The following is a 21804-nucleotide window of genomic DNA, read 5'->3' as shown; positions in this document are numbered from 1 at the left end:
CAACACACAGAACCTTTCTGAGATACTGAGGGTAATAATGTAACAGCAGCAACTGAATACCTGGAAAATGGATTGTATTAATGCAATTTTCCACCAATTAGCCAAAACTCTCTCTGCATCCAATGTTTTTAAATTTTAGATACTAGTAAACACAGCATTTTTGAAATCAGGCAGTTTACCTTAGTGAGGCTGTGTTATTACTTACTTATTGTCTTATCTCTTCTACTTCCTTTTTATTCAAAGTGTTTAAGAGCCAGGCATGGTGTCCCACCCCTGCAATCCCAGCAACTCAGGAGGCTGAGGCAGGAGGATTGCAAGTTCAAACCCAACTTCAACAACTTAGCGAGACCCTGTCTTTAACTAAAAATTTTAAAAACAGGCTGAGGATGTAGCTCAGTGGTTAAGCGCCACTGGGTTCTATCCCTGGTACCAAAACAAAAGAAAACAAAAACAAAAACAAAAAACAAAAAAGCATTTAAGATGACTACATTTAGTTATAAAGGCATTTAACTGTTTAAGACACAAGAAGTTCCAAGTGCCACTTGAAACACTCCTCAAGAGAAGCACTTATGTTTGTAGATACCTCATATAATCACAAATAAAATACTGTGCATATATAAGGCAGGCAAAATTCTAAGAAGCACACTGCCTCTCATTATAGAAATGCAATTAATCTGTGTGGTTATGCTTTTCAAATAGTTGACATTTAAAATAATGGATGAATATGTAATTTGCTAATCAGTAGTGGGCAGTTCCCAAGGAGGTATCATCATTAGTTTTATCATTTATTGTTTCAGAAGAGTTTCATGAATGCAATGTTGAACCTGGGAGGCAGGGAGAACCCACTCCAGGGTGACATTATCCCATTTAACACCTACAGCACTTCACAGCTACAATGATCATGCCTTACAAATTGAGTCGATGTGTTGAATTCCGATTGGGAATTTACATATAGGACATTTATGTGAGTGAATTTCCACATACTGAATTCCTCATTCATAACCACACACCCAAATGAACTTCAGAGCAACATACTGTACTTTAAAGAATTAAATGATGTTTTAGCTTATGCTTTTATTTCTTGCCTCTTTTCTCCAAGTGATAATAGAGATCTCATTTACCATGCATGAACACTTAACATTCCCTTTCTGAGAACATTTCTGATATTACCGGTATAGGAAAAAAAGTCATTTATTTGGAGGCTGCCTTATTAATCTATAGCTTTTGGTAACTATCTAGATTATCTGGTCAGTCAATTTGTCTCTGTAGCCTAAGAAAGAAGAAAGACTAGCTGCCGTGTTCAATGCAAATGAGTTGGTATATGAATATTTATAAGGACATCAATATTCACAGTATCTTACAATCATGCTCCAAGCTAAATAAAAATAAAAGTAAACTGCCACAAATATTACAGTATAATAGAATAAGAGCTAAAAGATATGTACAAATTCATTGATAACATCTGTGCAATATTGTGGACAAAACATTTAAAAAGAAATTTACATAAAACAAAGTAGATAAATTTATCAAATGTTGATAAATTTTCAGAGACAGTATAAAAATACACAAAACATGGAAAAGAGAAAGAATTTTAAAGAATAGCCACTATGGCGATACATACAGTACAGGTTTACTACATTTATATTACAGAATGATGGAAACAAAAACGATTTGGTAACAAACAGCAAAGAAACTTTCACCAGTCACAAAGAAGAAAGACGTTCCTCTTGAGATGAAAACACAGAAGGTCAGAACTCATCCCCCACCCCATCCACACAGAGAAAAATAAAAGCAAATGCAAGAGTTGTCTACAGCGACACAGGACAGACAGAAGTGGGAAGCATTTGGCATGTTGCAGCACAGGAAGTCAATCACGATTGGCTAACGATGATGGTACCTGGCTCTGTTGCAGGTCACTGGCTTGCCTGAGAGGAGGAGCTGATGGTGGAGGCACACCTGACGTGGATGCGGATCGGCCTAACTTGCAGCTTACTTTAGGTTCTGCGAACAAGAAGGAAAGGCAACAGGTTAGCTGAGTAACGTCTGCAGGAACAGGATGGCTTCTCCTGTCCCTTATGGTTTTGCTACATGTTCTGGAAATATGCAGAAAGCTTCGAATGTTGGCTAATAATTGGCAGATAATAACACCATAGCAATTGGTTCTGAAAGAACCTTTATTCTCATATTAGCTCCTGGGGGATAAAGAAAAAAATCTCTGGAAGCTCAGGCCTGATCCCTTGCACATTTTATCCCATTTAAGGTAGTTTCTGTGGAGTGATTGCTGTAGCTAGCAGTAATATCCGTTACAGGAGAAACAAGGTAGATGCTTTGGTCCAGAGGACTCCCACATCCTAAAATGGCTTATCTGTCTGCTCCAAAGCTGCCTACTAGCCTGTCTTCCTTCCTGCCTGCCTTCCTTCCATGACTACATTCATTATGCTTTCTATGATGACTAAGGTTTTCTTTTCAACTTATTTCTATTTACTTTACATTTTGTGATTATCCTCTAAGAACTCTGCAAGTTTTTATGTGACAAAATCTGAAGTAACAAGGATTCTGGATCCACGGATTTATTTTCCAACCTATCTGGAAATCAAAAGAATTTCAGAATGCATTCCTTTTATTCCCTGTATTGCATATATGTTATTCTAAGTAAATAGTAGTAGGTGGAATATTCTATCACCCAGAGTGATGGGGAAGAGTTGAGTTCATGGTAGGTAGACAGATGGAACAAAATGACTTGGAAAGTTCAGAGAAAAATACCTGGCATATTCAAGAGCTTTGGAAGAATGTCAGTTCTCACCTCTGCTAAAAACTCACATGTACACACACACACACACACACACACACACACACACACATGCACACACATACTCTTTGCTCCATTTCTTCTTCTATACTTAAGGAAATTGACTCTATTTCTTGCCACTTCCCCTTTTGTGTAAGCCTCATGGCTTTGCCTCTCTTCTCTCTTGTCTTCTGCTTCACCTCCTCACTCTGCACTCTGCATCTGGAAGCGCACTCCTGTGGCTTCTGATCCAATCTTCTCCCTCTCACATGCAGGCTCCTGTAGCTCTTTGTTCTCCCTGTGCTCTTGCTTGGTCTTGGATCTCAGTGTTCTGCATGTACACCAAGCCGTGCACACAGGCTCAGCAGAAAAACCAAGACAGAGCTTCTCCTCCATGTCTTCAACCTCCCTAATAATTTCCCTATGTCCAGCAGAAGTACCGCTTCCGTTTATCTGAACAAATTTGTATTCTAATCAGAGTTTTCTTTCCCTTTCTCTGTAAAGTTAGTCCTGTGGCAGTTTGTCTTTTTCTTTGCAATAGCTTCTGTATTTATCTCAACCTCATGTCCCAGAAACCTCCTTGCTGGTTAATCTTTCTGTTCACAAGTAACGTGGACACAATGCCAGACTGAGTTCCTTACATTACTTTCAGCACACCTACCTTGTTCAAATTTTTTTCAATGATTCCATACTTAATATCATAACAAATTTAAACTCACTTTTCTCAAAAGTCCCATCCACCCTCTTTTCCATGGCTTCTTGCTCCCAAGAACACGTACATCCCAATTCCCCTCAGAATCCACATTGATCTGCTTCCATACTCATCTCAAGCTGTTCCCAACCATAGACATTTATAAAGCCAAATCTCCACGTTTCCAAAACCTACTTCAAGGTGTACTTCCTGTGTAAAGTGCACAGTGATCTTGTTTTCCTCTCTCTTCTGAGATGCCTTAGCACATTAAAGGATTTACATTACTTGATAAGGTTTTGAGGATTTTTGCTGATAGGGACCAGATAGTAAGTGTTCAGTTATTATACATTCTTCTTTCACCAAAGACACCCGGATTTACCTTTTGGTCAATGCTACTTCTAAAAGCAATAGAGGACATCAAGCAACACAGAATATAAGAGTTGAAATTCAGGTCTGTGTCCCCTGCATGTGAAATTGGTGATTCTCATTCAAGAGGATGCTATCCTCTAAGATCCATTTCAGAAAACCCTTTCTTAGTTTTGTTATAGTGATTGAAATATCTGCCCACCCATTCCTGAAAATATCACTGAATTCCTGCTGAAGAGAGAATTAAATGGGTGTATCCTACGATGACATAGATAAAATATCACCCTAACTTATAAATTAACTCCATTTACTAGGAGGCATAAATCCTTGTACACCTTGGGAGCCATCTTTTATTATATGAAGTAACAGGTAAATCATCCATCAGAATCCTGGTCGACATGTCTTCATAATGAGCCAATTTGTCCATGTATTCCATTCCTGAGTTAACACACTCAGTCCCAAGAAGTGAAAAAATTCAATGTTTTTCCTTAGGAGAGGATGACAAATAATATTTATTTACTATAAGGCCCTTTCCAAGTTTATGTTAAAGGTATGATTTGAAGAAAAGAGATTGGTAAGATGGAAGGCCTTTCACATCATCTGATGTACCTAAGGATTAACTGCTCCTGTGGAGGCTTCCTGACTTAATCAGACTTTATCAAATGTAGACACCAATATCTCCAATGTGCAGACTGAGCCTCTCCAAAATCCAGGCAAAATCCTGATTTCATCTTAACCTGCACAGGCCAGGCTTTGCCTCCTCAGGTCCATGCAGGTTCTATGTAGGTTCATCAAGCCCCACTTAGGTCTGTAATAGAAACCACTAGCCACCAGTTCCATGTAGCAAAGAAAACCCCTAGCCAGTCACCTGAAGGGCTAGCTTTGGGGTCAGCTCACCTGGTGGTGGAATGTTCAAACCCAGCGGGCTATGACTCCACCTGCTAATGGAGACTGAGATGATTCCCACCAAGTCATCCTACACACACTCATATGTGGACCCATACACTGCAGCATTGATGCTTAAAGCTATCATGCAGTAGGGACATTTTTAAAATTTTTATCTCTCTCATTTTGGCTCTTCTGTCACTTTCAAATGACCTGTAACTTAAAGGTTTTGGGACTTATTGTGGTATTTGTGTAACTGAGTTGATGACATCAATCTTCATGAGGTTACTTCAACTGAGGTTTCTTTAATCAAAATAATTGTAGAAAACAGTCCTGGAAATCCTAACTGTAATTAAGCCTCTTAGAGAGCGCTAGACCTGTGACATTGAAGTTAAATCGTCCAGCTCACTTACTTCCGGTGATATAGTACTCAGACTTAAACAGCAAGTATGACATGACTAACTAGGAAAAGGAAAACAAAACAAAACAAAACAAAAAAACCCTGTTTCCATCCTGATTTTAATTTTTAGGAAAGATCCAAGGCTTTTTTTCAGTCCAAAAACAATGGAACTATACCTAGAAAGAAATATAAGATACAGCTTTTCAACCTCAAGAAAAATTCATTCCATTAAGAGATTAATTATGAACTAGAAGGTACCTGTTCTTCTCATAGCAAAAGGTATGAAAGGTTTCAAAACCTTCCTCTGAAAACTCTATCAATAACATTTCAGAAGTGCAAGCTGCTGTTGCTTGTGCAATATCCATGAAGAGCAGAGAACAAGAAAGATGTAGTAGATTCAGAAAGAGATGGAAAGAGAGAGGGAGACAGGAAGGGAGGAAAAGGAAGACAAAGGGAGGGACAGAGACACATACTGGAACTCCTTAGAGAAAACCACTGTCAGGTGATCACAGTGAGGTATTTCCAAATCAGCTGTAACTCATCAGTATCTTTTAAGTAGACACTAGACCATGTTCCTTATTAAGTCTATTTTTATTCTTAGTGTATGCAACCTTCCTTTGCTTTGTTCTTCATTACTGTTTTCTAAGATCACCATTTCTCATCTTCCCCTAGATTATGTCCCTGAGTATCTATCTCTACAAGAGGACCTCCAAGGCATCGCTGCCCTTCTTTGGGGTTCTGGTATTCTCTTTGCTCTCAGGAAGCAAAGGCAAACATGTCTGTTCTCAACAACTGAATCTTCACAGCTGTTAAGCGATTAGTGCATTCTCACAAAAGAAAAAAGAAAGAAGATACACTTTCATCTATCATCAAAGAATAAAATCAGTCAAATTTTGAGGAGACATATCTTTTCTCTATATTTTTTTTCAAAATAATTCACATTTTTTTGGTGTACTAGCAAAGACAGATCATGATGATCCACCAAGTCAGGCTTGCTGTTGAAAGTCTACTGAATGACGTAGGATTACACGGGAGTAACCGAGTGACCTTTTTCCCCACTCCCCAAAATACCAAGGCTCTTACTACAAGCTCCAATTTCTGGGGAAGGCATTTTTGAAACAACCCATATGCTATCTGAGATAAACTGGCACCTCAGTAATAAGAGGCAGGCTTGCCCTGATTACATTTAAACTTCCTTGGGTTCCAAACACTTTCTTTCAAAGTTTTCACCACACATCATAGCAAACATAGTAAGATGTCCTCCTGCCCCACAGTAAATGTAATTTCTCCTGCATACTTTGAATGGGTTTTTATAATTTTGCTTTGCAATTATTGAACTGTTAGCAGTGCCATTAATTCACAATTGGTATGATATCTACACAGTAATCATGCACACTCAGGAATTCTTTAAAGAGTGACAATCTAATCTAATCTACAGATAGTTTTCAAATGCAATGACATTGTTTTAATATTAAATTTAACAATAAAATATCACATTTTGTTCTGTTTTTTACATTTTCATTAGTGTTAATGAGGCAGTTTCTTTTAGAACTTCTGTGCTATTATATTTTTTTCAATACTACATTCTTATAGATTTCTGAGTAGGCAGTGGGCCTGGGTATTGTAACTATGGTGATGAAAAAATAAAACAAATATGATAGTTGCTGAGATTATTTTGTGATCACTGAAAAAGGAAAGAAAACCATAAGGATGCAAGACTCTATCCTGGTAGTACACATAAATAACATTCATATATTCATTCATTCTCTCTCTCTCTTTCACACACACACCCCTTCTTCTCTACAGTTTTCCTCTGAGGAAGCAGCAAAGACTGCATAACTGTGAATGTCTTCCAGTAGGACTGAGGTAGCATTATCTGAAGGGGTAAGAATATACAATGATTTGTACTGGAGTAATTGATAATTCTTGGGAATACTGGAATTCTGGCAAAGACCTCAGGGGCAACATGGTGGGTAGCTTGTGATCCAACAATGGATACAGAGTTACAGGAGATGTTCCATACAGAAGAGAAAGAGAATCAAGTATGTCAAGTTGGGGTACCCATTTTTATTCCTTCTTGTGATCTAAACGGCTAGCATGGCCCTTGTCTCCCACATTCTTGTGCAGAAAATGCAAATCACACTGCTTCACAGACAGGATGCCCAAGATGCTGTAATGCGTGGCCTCTTACGTGGCAACAGAGCATAGTGAAGCACTGATCATTTGTTTATTTGACAGCCTCATTTATAGCAACATATAATTTCTAAAACACCCATAGGATCATCATCTACGATGCTTTAGGTGAATATAAAAATGTACTTTTATTTTCAAAAAAACACTTTACATTCAAAATGACTTTATATGTGTACACAACATGGTATTTTATCTATTTAAAAGTCAAATAAGATAATTATCATGAAAATTACTACATAGGGCAAATTCATGAGTCAAGATACAAAAGTCAAAAGAAATATCATTATTTGTTTCAGGACCAAATGTACCATAGTGACAGAAATTCCACTGTGTTATGGCATAAAAACATAATGAACTGGCAGACAAAGGGGCACCCTTAGGAAAAAAATCAGAAAAATTCATTTGAACTATTTAAAAAATATTATGTTTTGCTTCTAAATAACAAAAGAAGAACAAGGAAGTATAAAGCTTAAACTGTGCCCATCACTCAACTTGTTAATGTGAAAATTATTTCCTCCTAATAAACTATAATAAAAACTGGGCTTATCAGTAATGACATTACCTTTTCATTGTCATAGGTTTTGTCACTTTATTAATGAACAAAAATCTTGAGAGGAAGTGTTTCTAGTTATTATACATTTTATGGTCCTCATCACTAGCATGTTCTATTTCAATGAACATGTTCCTTATGTGGCTGCCTTGAACCAACTGACTACTACAGACAAACTGGGGAAGGTGTGGATCGGGAGAAAACTAAGCTCAGATTCCATGATCAAGTCCTCTGCAGGAGGGACCTCACTCTGATCTCTAGCAATGGCTATGCTTTTTCTAATAATAACAAACATTCTGGGGTCCCTAAGATCCTTTGACAATCAGAGAGTGAGGTCAAAGCTACCCTTATGAGAGTACAAAAAAAGGTGATATTTGCTTCTTTCACTGTCTTTAAAAATACACTGAAAGTCAAAAACGATGGGTAAAGCTGTTGTCACTAGAGCAGTGACACTGGCTTATACCGTGACTGTGCACACTGCCCCAGAGCCTTGAGTATTTGGCAGGTATTTTTTTAAAAATGAATAAAGATGGTTCAGGGAAGATAACTTACAGTATATGTTGGCAATAACAAATTTGAGCATTCAGACAAAAACGGAAATTTCAAAAAACTTGGATCTATCTCAATAGGCTTCAGAGCATCCTGATAAAGTCTTTCTATGAGATCATTAGTGATTTAGTGAATATGGTGCATTGATTTTTTTTTATACAAAATGAGTCAATATATGGAAGATCTGCATGACTTAATGAATTGATATTTTCTAAATGCATGGTGTTATAAATCATGGCACATAAAAATTGCACTTTATAGTTCAAGATAATCCAGTGGATTTTAATGTAACAGAGAATGACAAGTTTATTAAAATGCAGCTAATTTTGAAACTAACCTTTAAGAAGGTACTATCCATCAAGCTCTGGAAATATTTAAAGAAGAGTATACACAACTGCATAAACAGGGAATTTCAATAATCCTCTCTTTTCAACTCTATACCTTTATGTGGTCAGATTTCCTTTATATATTTAACCAAAGCAACATATATACAATAGATTGACTCCAAAGCAGATATGAGAACCTATGTTCTAATGGGTTATTCATTAACAAGATTTCCCAAATGTAAAACAAGTTCAATCTGTCCATCATTTGCTATAGTTTCAGAAACAGTTATTTTTAATGTAAGAATGTTGTTTATAACATAATAATTTTATTGTTTTTAATGAATAGGTAACTTAAATTCTCTATTTTATTTGCTAATATAAATATTGTTAGACTAAACTCACATAAAGGAAAGTATTTTGGGTTTCTCAATAATTTCAAGAACAAAAGGGGTCTTTGAGGCCAGAGTTAGAAAATTGGAGCTTTATAAGGATTCTGCATCTCTGTGGAGTTTTCTTAAAAACATAATATTTCATACCACTCATTTACCACTTATTTTAAAAACAAACATCAAAACAAGGGAAAGTATCATGCTTAAGCACAAGAAACATGGGAAACCTTTGAAAACTTCAGGGATGGGCACTGCTCTAGAAAAATCTCTCTGGCAAAGTCCAGGAAAAACTATTATCTTCCTGTGAGCCTGAGGGAAGTCATCCAAACTCTCAGGGCACTTTCCATCATCTATAGGAAGAGAGCACCAAGTTCATTTCTGATTAATGCTAATAAGTGAAACCTGTTGGGTAACTGAAATGACTTCAAAGACATTCTTGACTGATCGTGAGCTAGTTTCTTAAGGTCATTGCCTTTATTCCTCCTTTCTAGTCAGTGTTTTTTGTATTTTATTTGCTAACAATGGTGGTAGAATAGCTCAAGATTGATAGTTACTAAAATTTTATAAAACAGCTGGTAAATGTTTTGGTAACAAATTATTAAAAACATAGAAATTTATTTAGTAATAAATTTCAAGAAGGAGTAGTAGTCACCTACACTGTTAAGTATTCAGAGTCCATTTCCTCTCTTTTGCAGAATATCATTGGTCATTACAGGTCTTATACTTCTACAGTAAGTACTAACTTGGGCTCCAGGTCCAGACATGGTCACATGGAACAGGTCTGACCAATCAGTGCTTCCATCCCTTCAGTCTCACTGATTGGCTCAGGGTGGCCACGTGACCCAAGTCAATCAATGAGAGTTGCCTTCATACTTTTGCTGGAGCTCTGGGGAAGGAGGTCTGTCTTTCACTGAGGTCGGCAAACTCTCATCTCTTATTACCTGAATGATCTAGGATAATTTTCTTGATCTCCCCAAGCTTCATTTGTTCACAGGTAAAATAGGAGAAATGCAGGTATCTACTACATGAAATTATTGTAGGCATTAACTAAGTTAATAAGGGCAAAAGTTTGACTGGTGATCAACACCTAAGACTCTGTTTTATTATTTAAAGGTAAATCTCACTTTTCTTTTGCTTTTACAGCCAATTGCTTCATCACAGTTGCACACACGGCTTATGTTTAGAGAGCCTGCCTCATTGGCTGCTGGTCCTTCCGTGCTGCGTTGGATTCTCCAAAATCCCCATGCCTTCTTTTTTTTTTTTTTTTCCTAACTACTGGGGACTCGAACTCAGGGCCTTGTGATTGCGAAGCAAGCACCCCACCAGCTGAGCTATCTCCCCAGCCTCCTATGCCTTCTTATTGTAGGGTTTTAATGCTACAGCTCCACGCTGCCTCCTGCATTTGACCCTTTCCTCCTCTATTTAACTCTCTGCTCTTTGAGAGCAGGGACTGAGCCTATCTCTTTCCCCACCGTATTTCCCCTAAGTCATGTGATAACTACTGATTTCTGAAAAGGACTGATTATTTATTAAATGAATTATTTTAAAACAAATTTTAAAGAATAAGGTCAGTATAGAAGATAAATTATTTTCACAGTTCGCATTTACAAAAAGAGTTTAATCCATTTCTTCACTTTCCCCATAGGTCCAGCAAAAAGATAAAATTAAATTAAATTAAAAAATATATATATATCTCAACCATTCTTCAAATTAGTGTAACATTTGTATTGGGGTTGTAGTATCTGTCTTGGACAGCAGATGGCAGTGAACATATTATTATTATTTTTTTCTTATGTATTCTGGTGGAATTACAAAGCTTCCACAGATAGTCTCTGTAAATGCCTCACATAAGTCAAAGAGAACCTTCTGGCTGATTTTATAGTCAAAATTCAGCCAGCACACTGTCATCCTCGTTCTCAAGCAGGACCGATTTTTACTGAGCAACAAGTAAAATAAAGGGACCCTCTGCATCATCTGAATTGTTTATGCCTGATTATTTTTCCTCAATAGAATCCAACAAAGTATGGAGAGTCAGAATGTCTCTAATGATAAGAAAGTTACTAATCAAGTTGTAAGGTTTTCTCTAACAGCGTTCAGCGTATCTGTACTATAACCAATACCATGTTCTATGCAAGTGTTTAGTAAAAATCAAGTTTAAGGGAAAATATATATGTATGTGAATTTTTTGCACTGGATAGGTAAATAGACACCCAGCTTATGGCATTAAGTAGTTAGCAAACTCTGCAAATCTGATGAACTACAACTAGCTTCAAGCCTGTAAATGGATACGCAGTTATGTGCGCACACACACACACACACACACACACACAAACTCAGGTTTAATATTACCACATTCCTTGGCTTCAGACTGCTCACATAACTTTAACCAATTGCCCTTCTAGAAAAAAAATAGGAATGAAAATATAAAGGGATGAGGAAAAGATTTTTCAAAACCACTGGGAAACAGGACAGTGTCCTGTTTTACTGAACTGAGTCAATGATGCCCCTTCCTTGTATAATGTTCACTCAAACCACAGGCCAAATAAGCTGCTGGAAGGCAGGGGTCATATTTTCATCACCTGCTGAGGTGCTGTTCTCACAGGTGCGCTGAACGAGACCTCATGAAGAAAAGCACAGAGAATGTTGTTTCTTGAACACCAGAAACACATGAGGAATATGGGTGCTCATTAATTTTTGATGCACTAACACAATCAGTTATAAATACCTTTCAATGAGTTAGAGAAACAGAAATGCCATGATGAAGGCCACCAAGGAAGGTGGCACAGGTTTTCCTTTAGACTAAGTGTCTGAAGAGCAGTACACTGAAGAGCAAAGAAAACACCTTTCTTGGGATTTAGAAGACTTTATTTGGGGCAGTGTATTTATCTTCATAATTCTGTTTCCCTTGGTTTAGGAGGATAATAAATTAGCTGGCTCTGTATATGTGATCACATAAGCCCTGGGTTTACAATCCATAAATGGTTTCCTGTCATTTTTAGCTAAGACTCAAATCAGAGGCAGGCTTTCGGCTTCTCCTCTGCCCCTCATTTAGCCCCTCCACCGTGTCCAACTACACAGAGCGGGGTCATGCACCACCCCTGTCCTCTTGATTGATTGCTTTTCCTCCTAATTCACCTTGACATCTTAGTCTCCAAGTCATTGGATGCCAGGTAACATACTCTAAAGGAAAGGCTGTTTCACTTTCCTTGTGGCCTTCATCAAAGATCCTTAACTACAGTTTTACTTTTGTCATTAATAGCTATTCACCTCCCCCACCCCCACACATGTTCCTTGCTTGATAATTTTATATTGAATGCAATAGGTGAATCATTTTATATTGAATACAATAGGTGAGTGAATTCAGGTGCATGCGGAGAAAAAGAAATCCAATCTAAGTAACTGCAGGGGTGAGAGTTGTGCTAAGGATCAGAAACCTAAAGCCCATTCCTTGGTTTGAAACTACTACTTACAAAAGAGTCTGGAGATTTACTTGATTTCTTTTGAGCTTCATTTCTTTTTTCACTGAAAAACCAGATAATGAAACCAGCCCTTCGATGCGCAGACTTTTGTGAAGTACAAATGAGACAGTACATATAAATGCATGATTTATACATGTAAGGCATTGTCCTGAGTGGTTCACAAATAATCTACAAAGATGATCAACGTAAATTCCCCATAACCAGGTTAAATATAATTTGTAATATTCTTAGAGCAATTTTGTAATTTTACCACATTCTATATTCTTTAATCTTGCATATTTAATTGTTCATTGTAATATCCAAGATGTTATATGCAATCACAAAACCATCTTATTCTTTTCTCCCCACAAATGAACTCCAACCAGCTCCAAGGAGCTAGTTCTCTTTTGCCCTTTGAAGAATTCCTAGGCCAAATCTCAGGATTTTTTTCACTTTGATAACTGAAAATCGTTCAATTTCTACAAGTTACAAAAAGTGGTACAGAAGTCATCATTCAAATGGCCAGTTACTTAAAGAGTGATCAACATTTTAAGCCCTGTTTCAAGGAAATGCTTCTCTCTTGTCACAAAGAAAAGGCCCCTCTTTTTGCCTCACATCCCTTTCCTTTTCCCTCTGCCCTCAATTAGGTCCTAAAAGTCTACTCTCACTAGTAGAAGCGGGAGGGAGGAGGAGAGATGAGGGCTAGGAAAGGTTTTTGATGGGACTTGGCATGAAATGACATCTCTCCCTCTGGCTGTAGCAGGCATTCGGCACTTGGCACTGAAAGTCTCTTCTTGGGTGCTTCAAGTGTGCCTGGAGGCCTCCCATGACTGGCCATCTCTTGTCTTGAGAACTATGACTATGTCTTCTGTCTTTCCTTGATTGATGGGCATCCCGTAGTGCACCTTGGGAGTCCTCACTGATCCCGGCAACTCCACAATCTAGGCCCTCTGCAAGGTGCCTCTGCAGGGCTGAACAGTTCAGAGGAGAAACATCTTGCACTCATCTTTAAGCCACCGTCAGCAGCTGCATGGTTCCTTGCTCAGGAGTGTTCTGTTCCGTGGACCTAGATCATTCACCTAAACTCCTGTACATTTTCCTCCACTGTGTCCCCGAATTGCTAGAAACAATATCAAGTTTTCCAAATAGTTCCATTGAAGTGTCTTACCTGATCTTTCACCAGGGAGACATTTCTTTCCCTCCTTCATTAAGGATGGACACTTACCATATGTGTGCACCCTCAGACACACGCACACATGGTCTACCCAAAATCATTTCTAACATCTAGTCTTTTTCTCTTTGCCTCTAACCACTTTCCTAGGCTCAAATGAGAGTTCAGTTAAGGACAGCGATATTCATTTTATTCACCTCCTTTGCAAGCTGTGCTTCTGTGGTCTGGTTTTTGGCTTGGGATGTGAGAGTAATTATCTTCTGTTATTTTGTAATTAGGCTTTTGCATTTTATACCCTGTTTATTTACATTCGAATTCTATTAAGACATTTTCTGACCATTTAAAATGTTTAACTCACTCCCAATTCTCCTTTTCTTGTTACTCTTCAAAGCTGTATGACCAGCATGAAGGGAAATACAAATAACACTTGTCTCTATTGAACACAAACTCTAGCCAGCAGAAGTCACAGTTTTCCACAGAGAAATAAAAGTGAGGCCATTGGGGATATGACTTACACGACTCTGCAGAGTCTCCAAATGAGAATTCTTTATGTGTTTACTAGTAGAATTCAGAAAGGGAGAGTTAAACTCTAGAGTGAGAAAACAGGGAGCAGAACCGCGCAGCAGGATCTGGCAAATGTTCCCCAAGGAAGTAAGCAAGCACCCAATTAGAACTGGAAAGCAGAGCAGATGTAGAGCATCGGCTCCCGGTGCCTGAGCCCACAGTACAGAATGGTAGCCTTGAGGGTCGTAGACACGGAAGCCCACAGCTGCCTGGGGCTGAAGGGAAGCCAAGCAGGAAGTTAGTCAACATCCTACAGCGAAGTCCAAATTACAGTGAACACCCGAACTCTACCAGACTGGTTTGCTCTTCTGCCACACACTAAAAGTGGATATATTGGGGAACCCACAGTCCTGATCACAGCACAGGTCCTAAACTATGAAAATGCAATGGTTAAGCACAATCCTTTGAAAAGTCAGATGGTGAAAGAAAAGATAGGAGGGTGGGTTTTCATTTTTTGCTTGAACTTTTTGTCAATGAGCATGCTCTACATATTCGCCATTATCCTGTATGGTCATATAATGATAACAAAACATGTTCATTTAGGGGGAGATAGCAAAATTCAAAGAGACCATGATATCCATATCAATTATCTACTGTCACTTCACACCCAAACCTTGTGCCTTAATTCCCCTCAGTTTCCCTACGAAGTCCAGGTCAGCTTCCAGTTTTCTGCTCTTCGCCTGACTCATTTGCACATCTGCAGCCAACTGTGGGGCAGGTAGGTGGTTCTGCTGTTCCATGTTGTGCCTTCTCCCACGTTCGCAAGTTGACTGAAAGTTGGAGCCTCTTGGCTTTCTTGCATGTCTATCTCATCCTCCAACAGGCTAGCCCTGGTTTGCTCTCACGTGGTGGTGGCAGGGTTAAAAAAGAACAAATGGAAGCATGCATTCCTCTTGAAGTAGACGCTCAGAATTCACACGTGGTTAATTCCAAGACAAAAGTCCAACCCAGATTTGACAGATATGAAATTGACCTTTCTTGATAAGAAACTAAAAAAGCACATTAACAGGGTCCTGAACACAGGGAAAAGGGAATAACTGGGACCATTATTGTGGCCACAGTAGCTTAGCAAAGGCAGTCCACATGAAGAAACTGAAGAAAGAAAGAAAAGAGGATATAATTTGGAAATTATGTATACATATTTAAATATTTAATATTAGGGTTCAAAATGAAATACATTATTTTCTCCCACACTTCTGTAAGTGAGATGTAGGAAATCCCCTCTCCCCTCCTATTTGTCTGGCTCCTACTTATCATACTAGTTTCAGATCATATTCTCCAGAAATCCTCTTGGAATTATCTTCCTTTTAGCCAAAGAACAAACTATGTGATTATGCTGGGTTTTCTTATAACACCCTACATTTTCTCCATTAGTATTTAGAAGAGTCTTTTACTTTCTTCATTCCCTGCTTATTCTGGTTTAGATGTGTGGTGTTCCCCAAGGGCTTAAGTGTAAGACAATGCAAGAAAGTTGAGAGATAAAATGATTAGGTTATGAAAACCTTAACCCAAACAGGAAATGAATGCCCTGAGAAGAATGAACTGAGTCATAACTGAAGGCTGGGAGAGTGTGAATGGAGGAGGTAGGTTATTTGGGGTGTTCCTTAGGGGTAAATATTTTGTATTTGATGAGTAGAGTCTCTTTCTGCTTCCTGGTGACAAATTCCCAGCTGCTTTCCTCAGCCATACCCTTCCACCATGAGGTCTTCCCTTCCCTGGGGCCCAAAGCAATGGACTTGGCTATCTACAGACTAAGACTTCTGAAAGAATAAACCCCCAAATAAACTTTTCCTCCTAAAATTGTTCTTGTGAGGTCTTTTGGTCACAGCAATGAAAAAGGTGACTAAAACAGAAATTGGTACCAAGAAATGGGGTGGTTTCTGTGACTAACCTGACCATGTGGTTTAGAAGCTTTTGGAGCATTTTGGAATATATGGGAATATATGGGAGGAATTTTGAATTGTTGCAAGCAGAGCTTATAATTCTGGTGGGAGCTCAGAAGACCAATAGCACTGTGCACAGTAAAGACAGGGCACATGAGATTTCAGAGGAGAAAGAGGGCTCTACTGGAAACTGGACTAGAGGCCATTCCTATTATGTTCCAGCTAAGAATTTGTTTGTATCTTGCCCATGTCCTGAGACTTTCTGTGAGGCTGAATTTAAGGGTGATGGACTTCTTAATCTGGTGGAATAAATTTCTAGGCAGCATCATATTCAGGTTGTGGAATGGGTATTGCTGACAACTTTTAACCAAGTTTATTGTGATATTTAGGAACAGAAAGCAAAACAGAAAAAAATGTTAAAACTTGCAGTTTTGCTAAAGAATTATGAGTAAAACAGGACTAAGGAATGTGTGACTGTTAAAGACATGACATCCACAAAAGAAATTCTTAAGACTACACAGAGACACCAGGAAAGATGACTTGTGGGCATCTCAGGAACTGGCAAGACCATATTCATCTCAGGCTCAAGGGTGCAGAAGTAAAAAATGTATTGAAGAAGAGACCAGTGGGTCACCATACCTGCACAGAGAGCCTAAGAAGTTGTTTCACCATGCTCAGTCACCTAGGCACACAGAGACTACTGCAACTAGGGTCTCTGGGGCCTTGGTTACTGCTCAAGATGACGGCAGACCTTGGCACCAACCACGTGGTCTGGTTCTGCAAGACTGCAAGATGCTGGAGTTAGAGGTCATGGAGGTTTCCATCAACATGTCAAAGAAAGGCCTGGGAGGCCAGCCTCGTGCCCCAGGGTTGGAGTCCATGCAGGCTACTCCTGAAAGAGCAATGAGTGGAGAAGTGAGGAGGAAGCCAGAACTGCAGTGGAGACCACCACGATTGAGAGATGCCAGTAACGTGGGATGTTTGCCTAGGAATGCCACAGGAATCAGGCACAGACCAGCCAGGAGAGAGGTCATGTGGGCTGCAACCATCAAGGCCACAGGGCAGAGCAACACACGTTCTCTGCAGAATCATGGAGTCATGTGCTGCAGATGCCAGACATGGAACTACGAGACTTCTTTGCCCAGCTGCATTTTGGTCTTACTTTGGTCCTATGCCTTCTTTCTATATCCCTGTTTCTTCCTTTTGGAATGAAAATTCTTAATCTGTACTTTTATATGTTTATATACACATATATACATGTATATAAACATATAAATATATATATGTATAACTGGCTTTCTCTTTCTATATATATAAATATAATTATAAATAAATATATATATATACACACACATTTATATATATATGTATATATAAATGAAGCTGACTTTTGTGTTTTCACAGGGGCTTATAATAAAAGGTTTGCCTTGAGTCTCAGAGGAGACTTTGGATGTATACTTTTGGGCAATGCTTGAATTGTTAAGTCTGTGAGAACTCTTGAATCTGGGCTAACTGAATTTTGCATTGCAAGACAAGCATGAGCTTTGAGGGTCCAGGAGCAGAGTATTATGATTTAGATATTAGGTGTCTCCCAAAACTTCATGTGTGAGACAGTGCAAGAAAGTTTAGAGATGAAATGATTGGGTTATCACAGAATTAATCATCATTAATCCAATGAATCAGTGAATTCATCAGTGAATTAATCCCCTAATAGGAATGAACTGAGGCAATCAGGGCATGGTTAGAGGAAGTAGGTCATTTGGGGTGAATCTTTGGGGTATATATTTTGTATCTGGTGAGTGGAGTGTCTCTCTGTGCTTCCTGCTTCCATGTTACCAGCTGCTTTCCTCAGACATACCCTTCCACCATGATGTCCTGCCTCACCTTGGGCCCAGAGCAATGGAGTCGGTCATCTCTGAACTGAGACCTCTGAAACCATGAGCCTCCAAATAAACTTTTCCTCCTAAAATTTTTCTTGTCAGGTGTTTTGGTCACAGGAGCAATAAAAGCTGACTAAAACACTGTCAGGCTGTGAGTCCAGGGTCTACCATATGTCTCTGCCCTTCCCCTAGCACCTAGTTCCTGCTGATTCTGAGTAGATGCTCAAAACTTTCATTAGAAAATAAAGGAAAAGGAAATTGATGACTGGATGTCAAGTTGGATATATATTAAAGTTTATGTGTACATTTACGGATATCAGTATTTTCTTATGATTCCTACCTCCGTGCTGGCATGGTCTTGGATCCCATTAGTTACCACCCAGCACAACAGAAGCATGAAAGATTAATATTACTTTCTGATAACTGTGTATGATGTAACAACTAAGTCTTAAGGATTGTATCTGATAATTTCTCCAAATTTCATTTACAAATGTGTTCTCAAGAGAATCCAAAAATGGTCATCAAACTGGCCTAAAATCTTTGCTGAAACATGCACAATTAAGTAAATCACAGGCGGTTGCACTAATAGTAGTCCATAGCCAGTGAGACTACATACAAGTAGCTCAAGTAAAACTTATATCATATTTGCCATGTGCTAAACTTTCCAAAGGAAATATTCAGTCTTAGTCCTGGGGGACAAGGGAACCTTTTCCTGTAAAATTAAATGGGAATAGAATCAACTTGGTCTCTTAGCTATTTTAAGCTGGCTTTATACCAGGCATTTTTAGGCAGTTTTAAAAATGTAGTGCTCATAATGATCTACAAGATAAGACAGCAATGTTATGTAATTTCCTTAAGTCATTACCACCAAAATATTAATTTATTAATATTGTTGCCAACCATCTTTCACTTACACTTAAAAATAAAACATAGTGGCACACTCCCATAATCCCAGCAGCTCAGGAGGCTGAGGCAGGAGGATCACAAGTTCAAATTCAGCCTCAGCAATTTAACAAGGCCCTAAAGTAAGTTGTCTCAAAATAAAAAACAAAGACTGGGGATGTGACTCAGTGGTTAAGTGCCTCTGGGTTCAGTCCCTGGTACCAAAGAAAAGAGAAGAGAAGAGAAGAGAAGAGAAGAGAAGAGAAGAGAAGAGAAGAGAAGAGAAGAGAAGAGAAGAGCATACCAGGAATTACTGTAACATGCACTGTTCCATGGTCCCTGGGTCCATCACCTTGTTCTGTGCTGCTCACCTGCTTTTCAATTCTCTAACTGTGCTTGGGCCTATTTGTGGACCTAAAAGGCTGGCTCGTGAATATCTTTGAGTTTTTACTTCAGTACGTTTATCAGTAAATTTATCCAGTCATTCTGGTGTTATTGAGTAGAGCAAATATGTTTCTGGATTTTCAAGAAGAAAGCATCGTTCTTACAGATCAATGCGTAAAACTTCAGTGCTTAAAGTCTGTAATCTTGGGTTCATTCCAGTACCATCCATTCCCAAAACCCAGTTTTTTATTGCTCATATTAAATGGTTCCCATTCTCCCAGTTCTTCCAGGTCTCTGGTGGCAGGCCTTTGAACAACACTCAAACATCTTCCTGATTTCCCCAATCTTCAAAATGGTGATTTGGATAAGAATTATAGGTACAAATATCTTAGGAAACACAGTCTAGGGTGTATGTATGAATTGCTGTGTCAAAGCCAGGTTTTCACTATCTCCCACAAAATACTCCAGGGTAGTTTTCCTCACCATTCTTGCTACTATAAATAAATTAATTAATCAACCTATTTATTTTAATAGTCTTGCTTCTGCTCAGTTCAAGGCCCAGCCCCAATGCCCCTTCTTATGAGAAACTTTCCTTCATTTCTTCATCATCCGAGACCCATGGTTTTCTCTGCTTTGCTGCAAAGCTATCTGTAAATGCACCAGGAATCATAGGAACAACTAGTGTTATTGAAAATTCATTGGGTTCAGTGCATTTTTATCTTATTTAACTCTTGCCATAAATTCTTGATAGTATCTATGAGTTAGGTATTATTATCATCCCTCTTTTCTAAATGAAATTCAGAGAGATATTATCACAATATTATCACAAATGAAAAAGTCAGGATTTAAATTCACATTTGCCAGCAGTTCAACCTCAGTGCTCAACCACCATATTATACATACACGCATTTATAATTAGTATAATATACAGTATCCAAGAAATGCCATGTTTCTTCCTTTAAGTGAAATTAGGTTCATATCTATTTTTCACTTCTCTGAACTTGTGTGCACACAGCTCTGCTTGGATATAAAAGGCAGAATCATAAATGGCTGTAGAAAATGCTTCCCCATATAGTGGGTTGTGAAAAGACCCAGAACTATATTCTGCAGAGTCAAATATACAGTAGGGTCCTTCTAGTCTTGAGCTCACAATGGTTATCACAGGAGTCTGTTTTCCAAGTCAGTCTCTTGAATTACAGGACTCTATACATTGGAAGTTGAAACCTTGATGCATCAAGTCCAGCCTCAGTGGAAAACCCTTATATTTTCTCTCCTCTTCAGAAGTCTTGGCACTATGCGAGGGTATTATGAGGGACCAGGCTGCTGGTCCTCACTATTCATAGAATTCTAGATGTCTATTCCTCTTCTAGAGTTAAAAAACTATCCCTCCCTGCCTTACCATCAAAGGCTACATGACTGTCCTTTCCCCATTCCTACACTAGCATGGCTTTACCAAGTGTCTGTAGCTCCTGGAAAATTAAAGGAGAGAGAGCAAGGTATCCACTGGCACTTGCTGCTTCTTCTGGAACCCAGACTCTGCACTGTAGGGTTGAATGCATGCCTCGAACTAATGATCACACTTGATTTTGCAAACCAATAAGTGTAAACTGGTAGGCTTCAGATCTTATCCAAAAAAAGAAGTGAATTGTTCATGTTTTCTGAAAATTGAGCTACACTTAAAAATTGGAAGATTCCACATAATAGCAATGCAAACTTCAGGTAAGCATTTCACATGGCAGCATCAACAGGTACTGGGCTGCTTCTGTGTCCTTGACACACCCTGTGCTCACCAGGTCTACTGCCTTCCACCCCTCAGTCCCGAGGTTCACCAGCTTGCAATGGCTTTTCCTTAAAGGAGAAAAAGTGGTTTTCATATCCATGCTTCTACCAAGTGTGAGAAGACATAGCTTACACTAAAAGGGTTTCAAGCTTCAAGAAAAGTGGAAAAGTTATTTTCTTTTGTGAGAGTAATGTCCATTTCTATGTGCTTCCTGTGTGAGGAAAGCATGCCATCTTTGACCAAGGGCACCTGTCCTCTCCACCTGCTAAAGGGTGTGTCTGTCCTGTGGACATATCAGCCAGCACCGAGCCCTGCTCACTACAGCAGAACTACACGAGGGTGAGCACAGAGAAGCTGACACTTATTAAAGGTTCCTAGTCTTCCAGCTCACTGGATTTCCATTCTTGCTTAGATTTAAATGTTACGCTATTAGCTCTATGTGTGTGTGTGTGTGTGTGTGTGTGTGTGTGCGCGCGCGCATGTGCACATTTCATGAACACTCACGTGCTCTTCTACCCTGGGTTCACCTTCTCCATTCCACATGGAATGGGATGTTCTCTTTTACTCAGCTGACAATAATGATTTTTAAGAAGATCTGATAAAATCCTAGTTTCAGGCTCAGTGTCTCCTATTAAGCACTGCATCATTTTTCAACTGTGCATTAC

At 38.8% G+C, this 21804-nt stretch overlaps 1 protein-coding gene across 3 annotated transcripts in view; it reads right to left on the bottom strand.

Moving 5' to 3' along the window:
- Nyap2 (neuronal tyrosine-phosphorylated phosphoinositide-3-kinase adaptor 2) overlaps nucleotides 1–21804 on the bottom strand; it is a 256201-nt gene that overhangs the window by 35043 nt on the left and 199354 nt on the right. For all 3 annotated transcript variants that reach the window (XM_047546303.1, XM_047546304.1, XM_047546305.1), the window contains one exon: nucleotides 1898–2001. In XM_047546303.1, the coding sequence (XP_047402259.1) occupies nucleotides 1898–2001 (104 nt within the window). The remainder of the gene's footprint in view (nucleotides 1–1897; nucleotides 2002–21804) is intronic.

Source organism: Sciurus carolinensis, chromosome 3, assembly GCF_902686445.1.
Source record: "Sciurus carolinensis chromosome 3, mSciCar1.2, whole genome shotgun sequence".
Lineage (NCBI taxonomy): Eukaryota > Metazoa > Chordata > Mammalia > Rodentia > Sciuridae > Sciurus > Sciurus carolinensis.
This window is presented reverse-complemented; position numbering and strand designations above follow the sequence as displayed.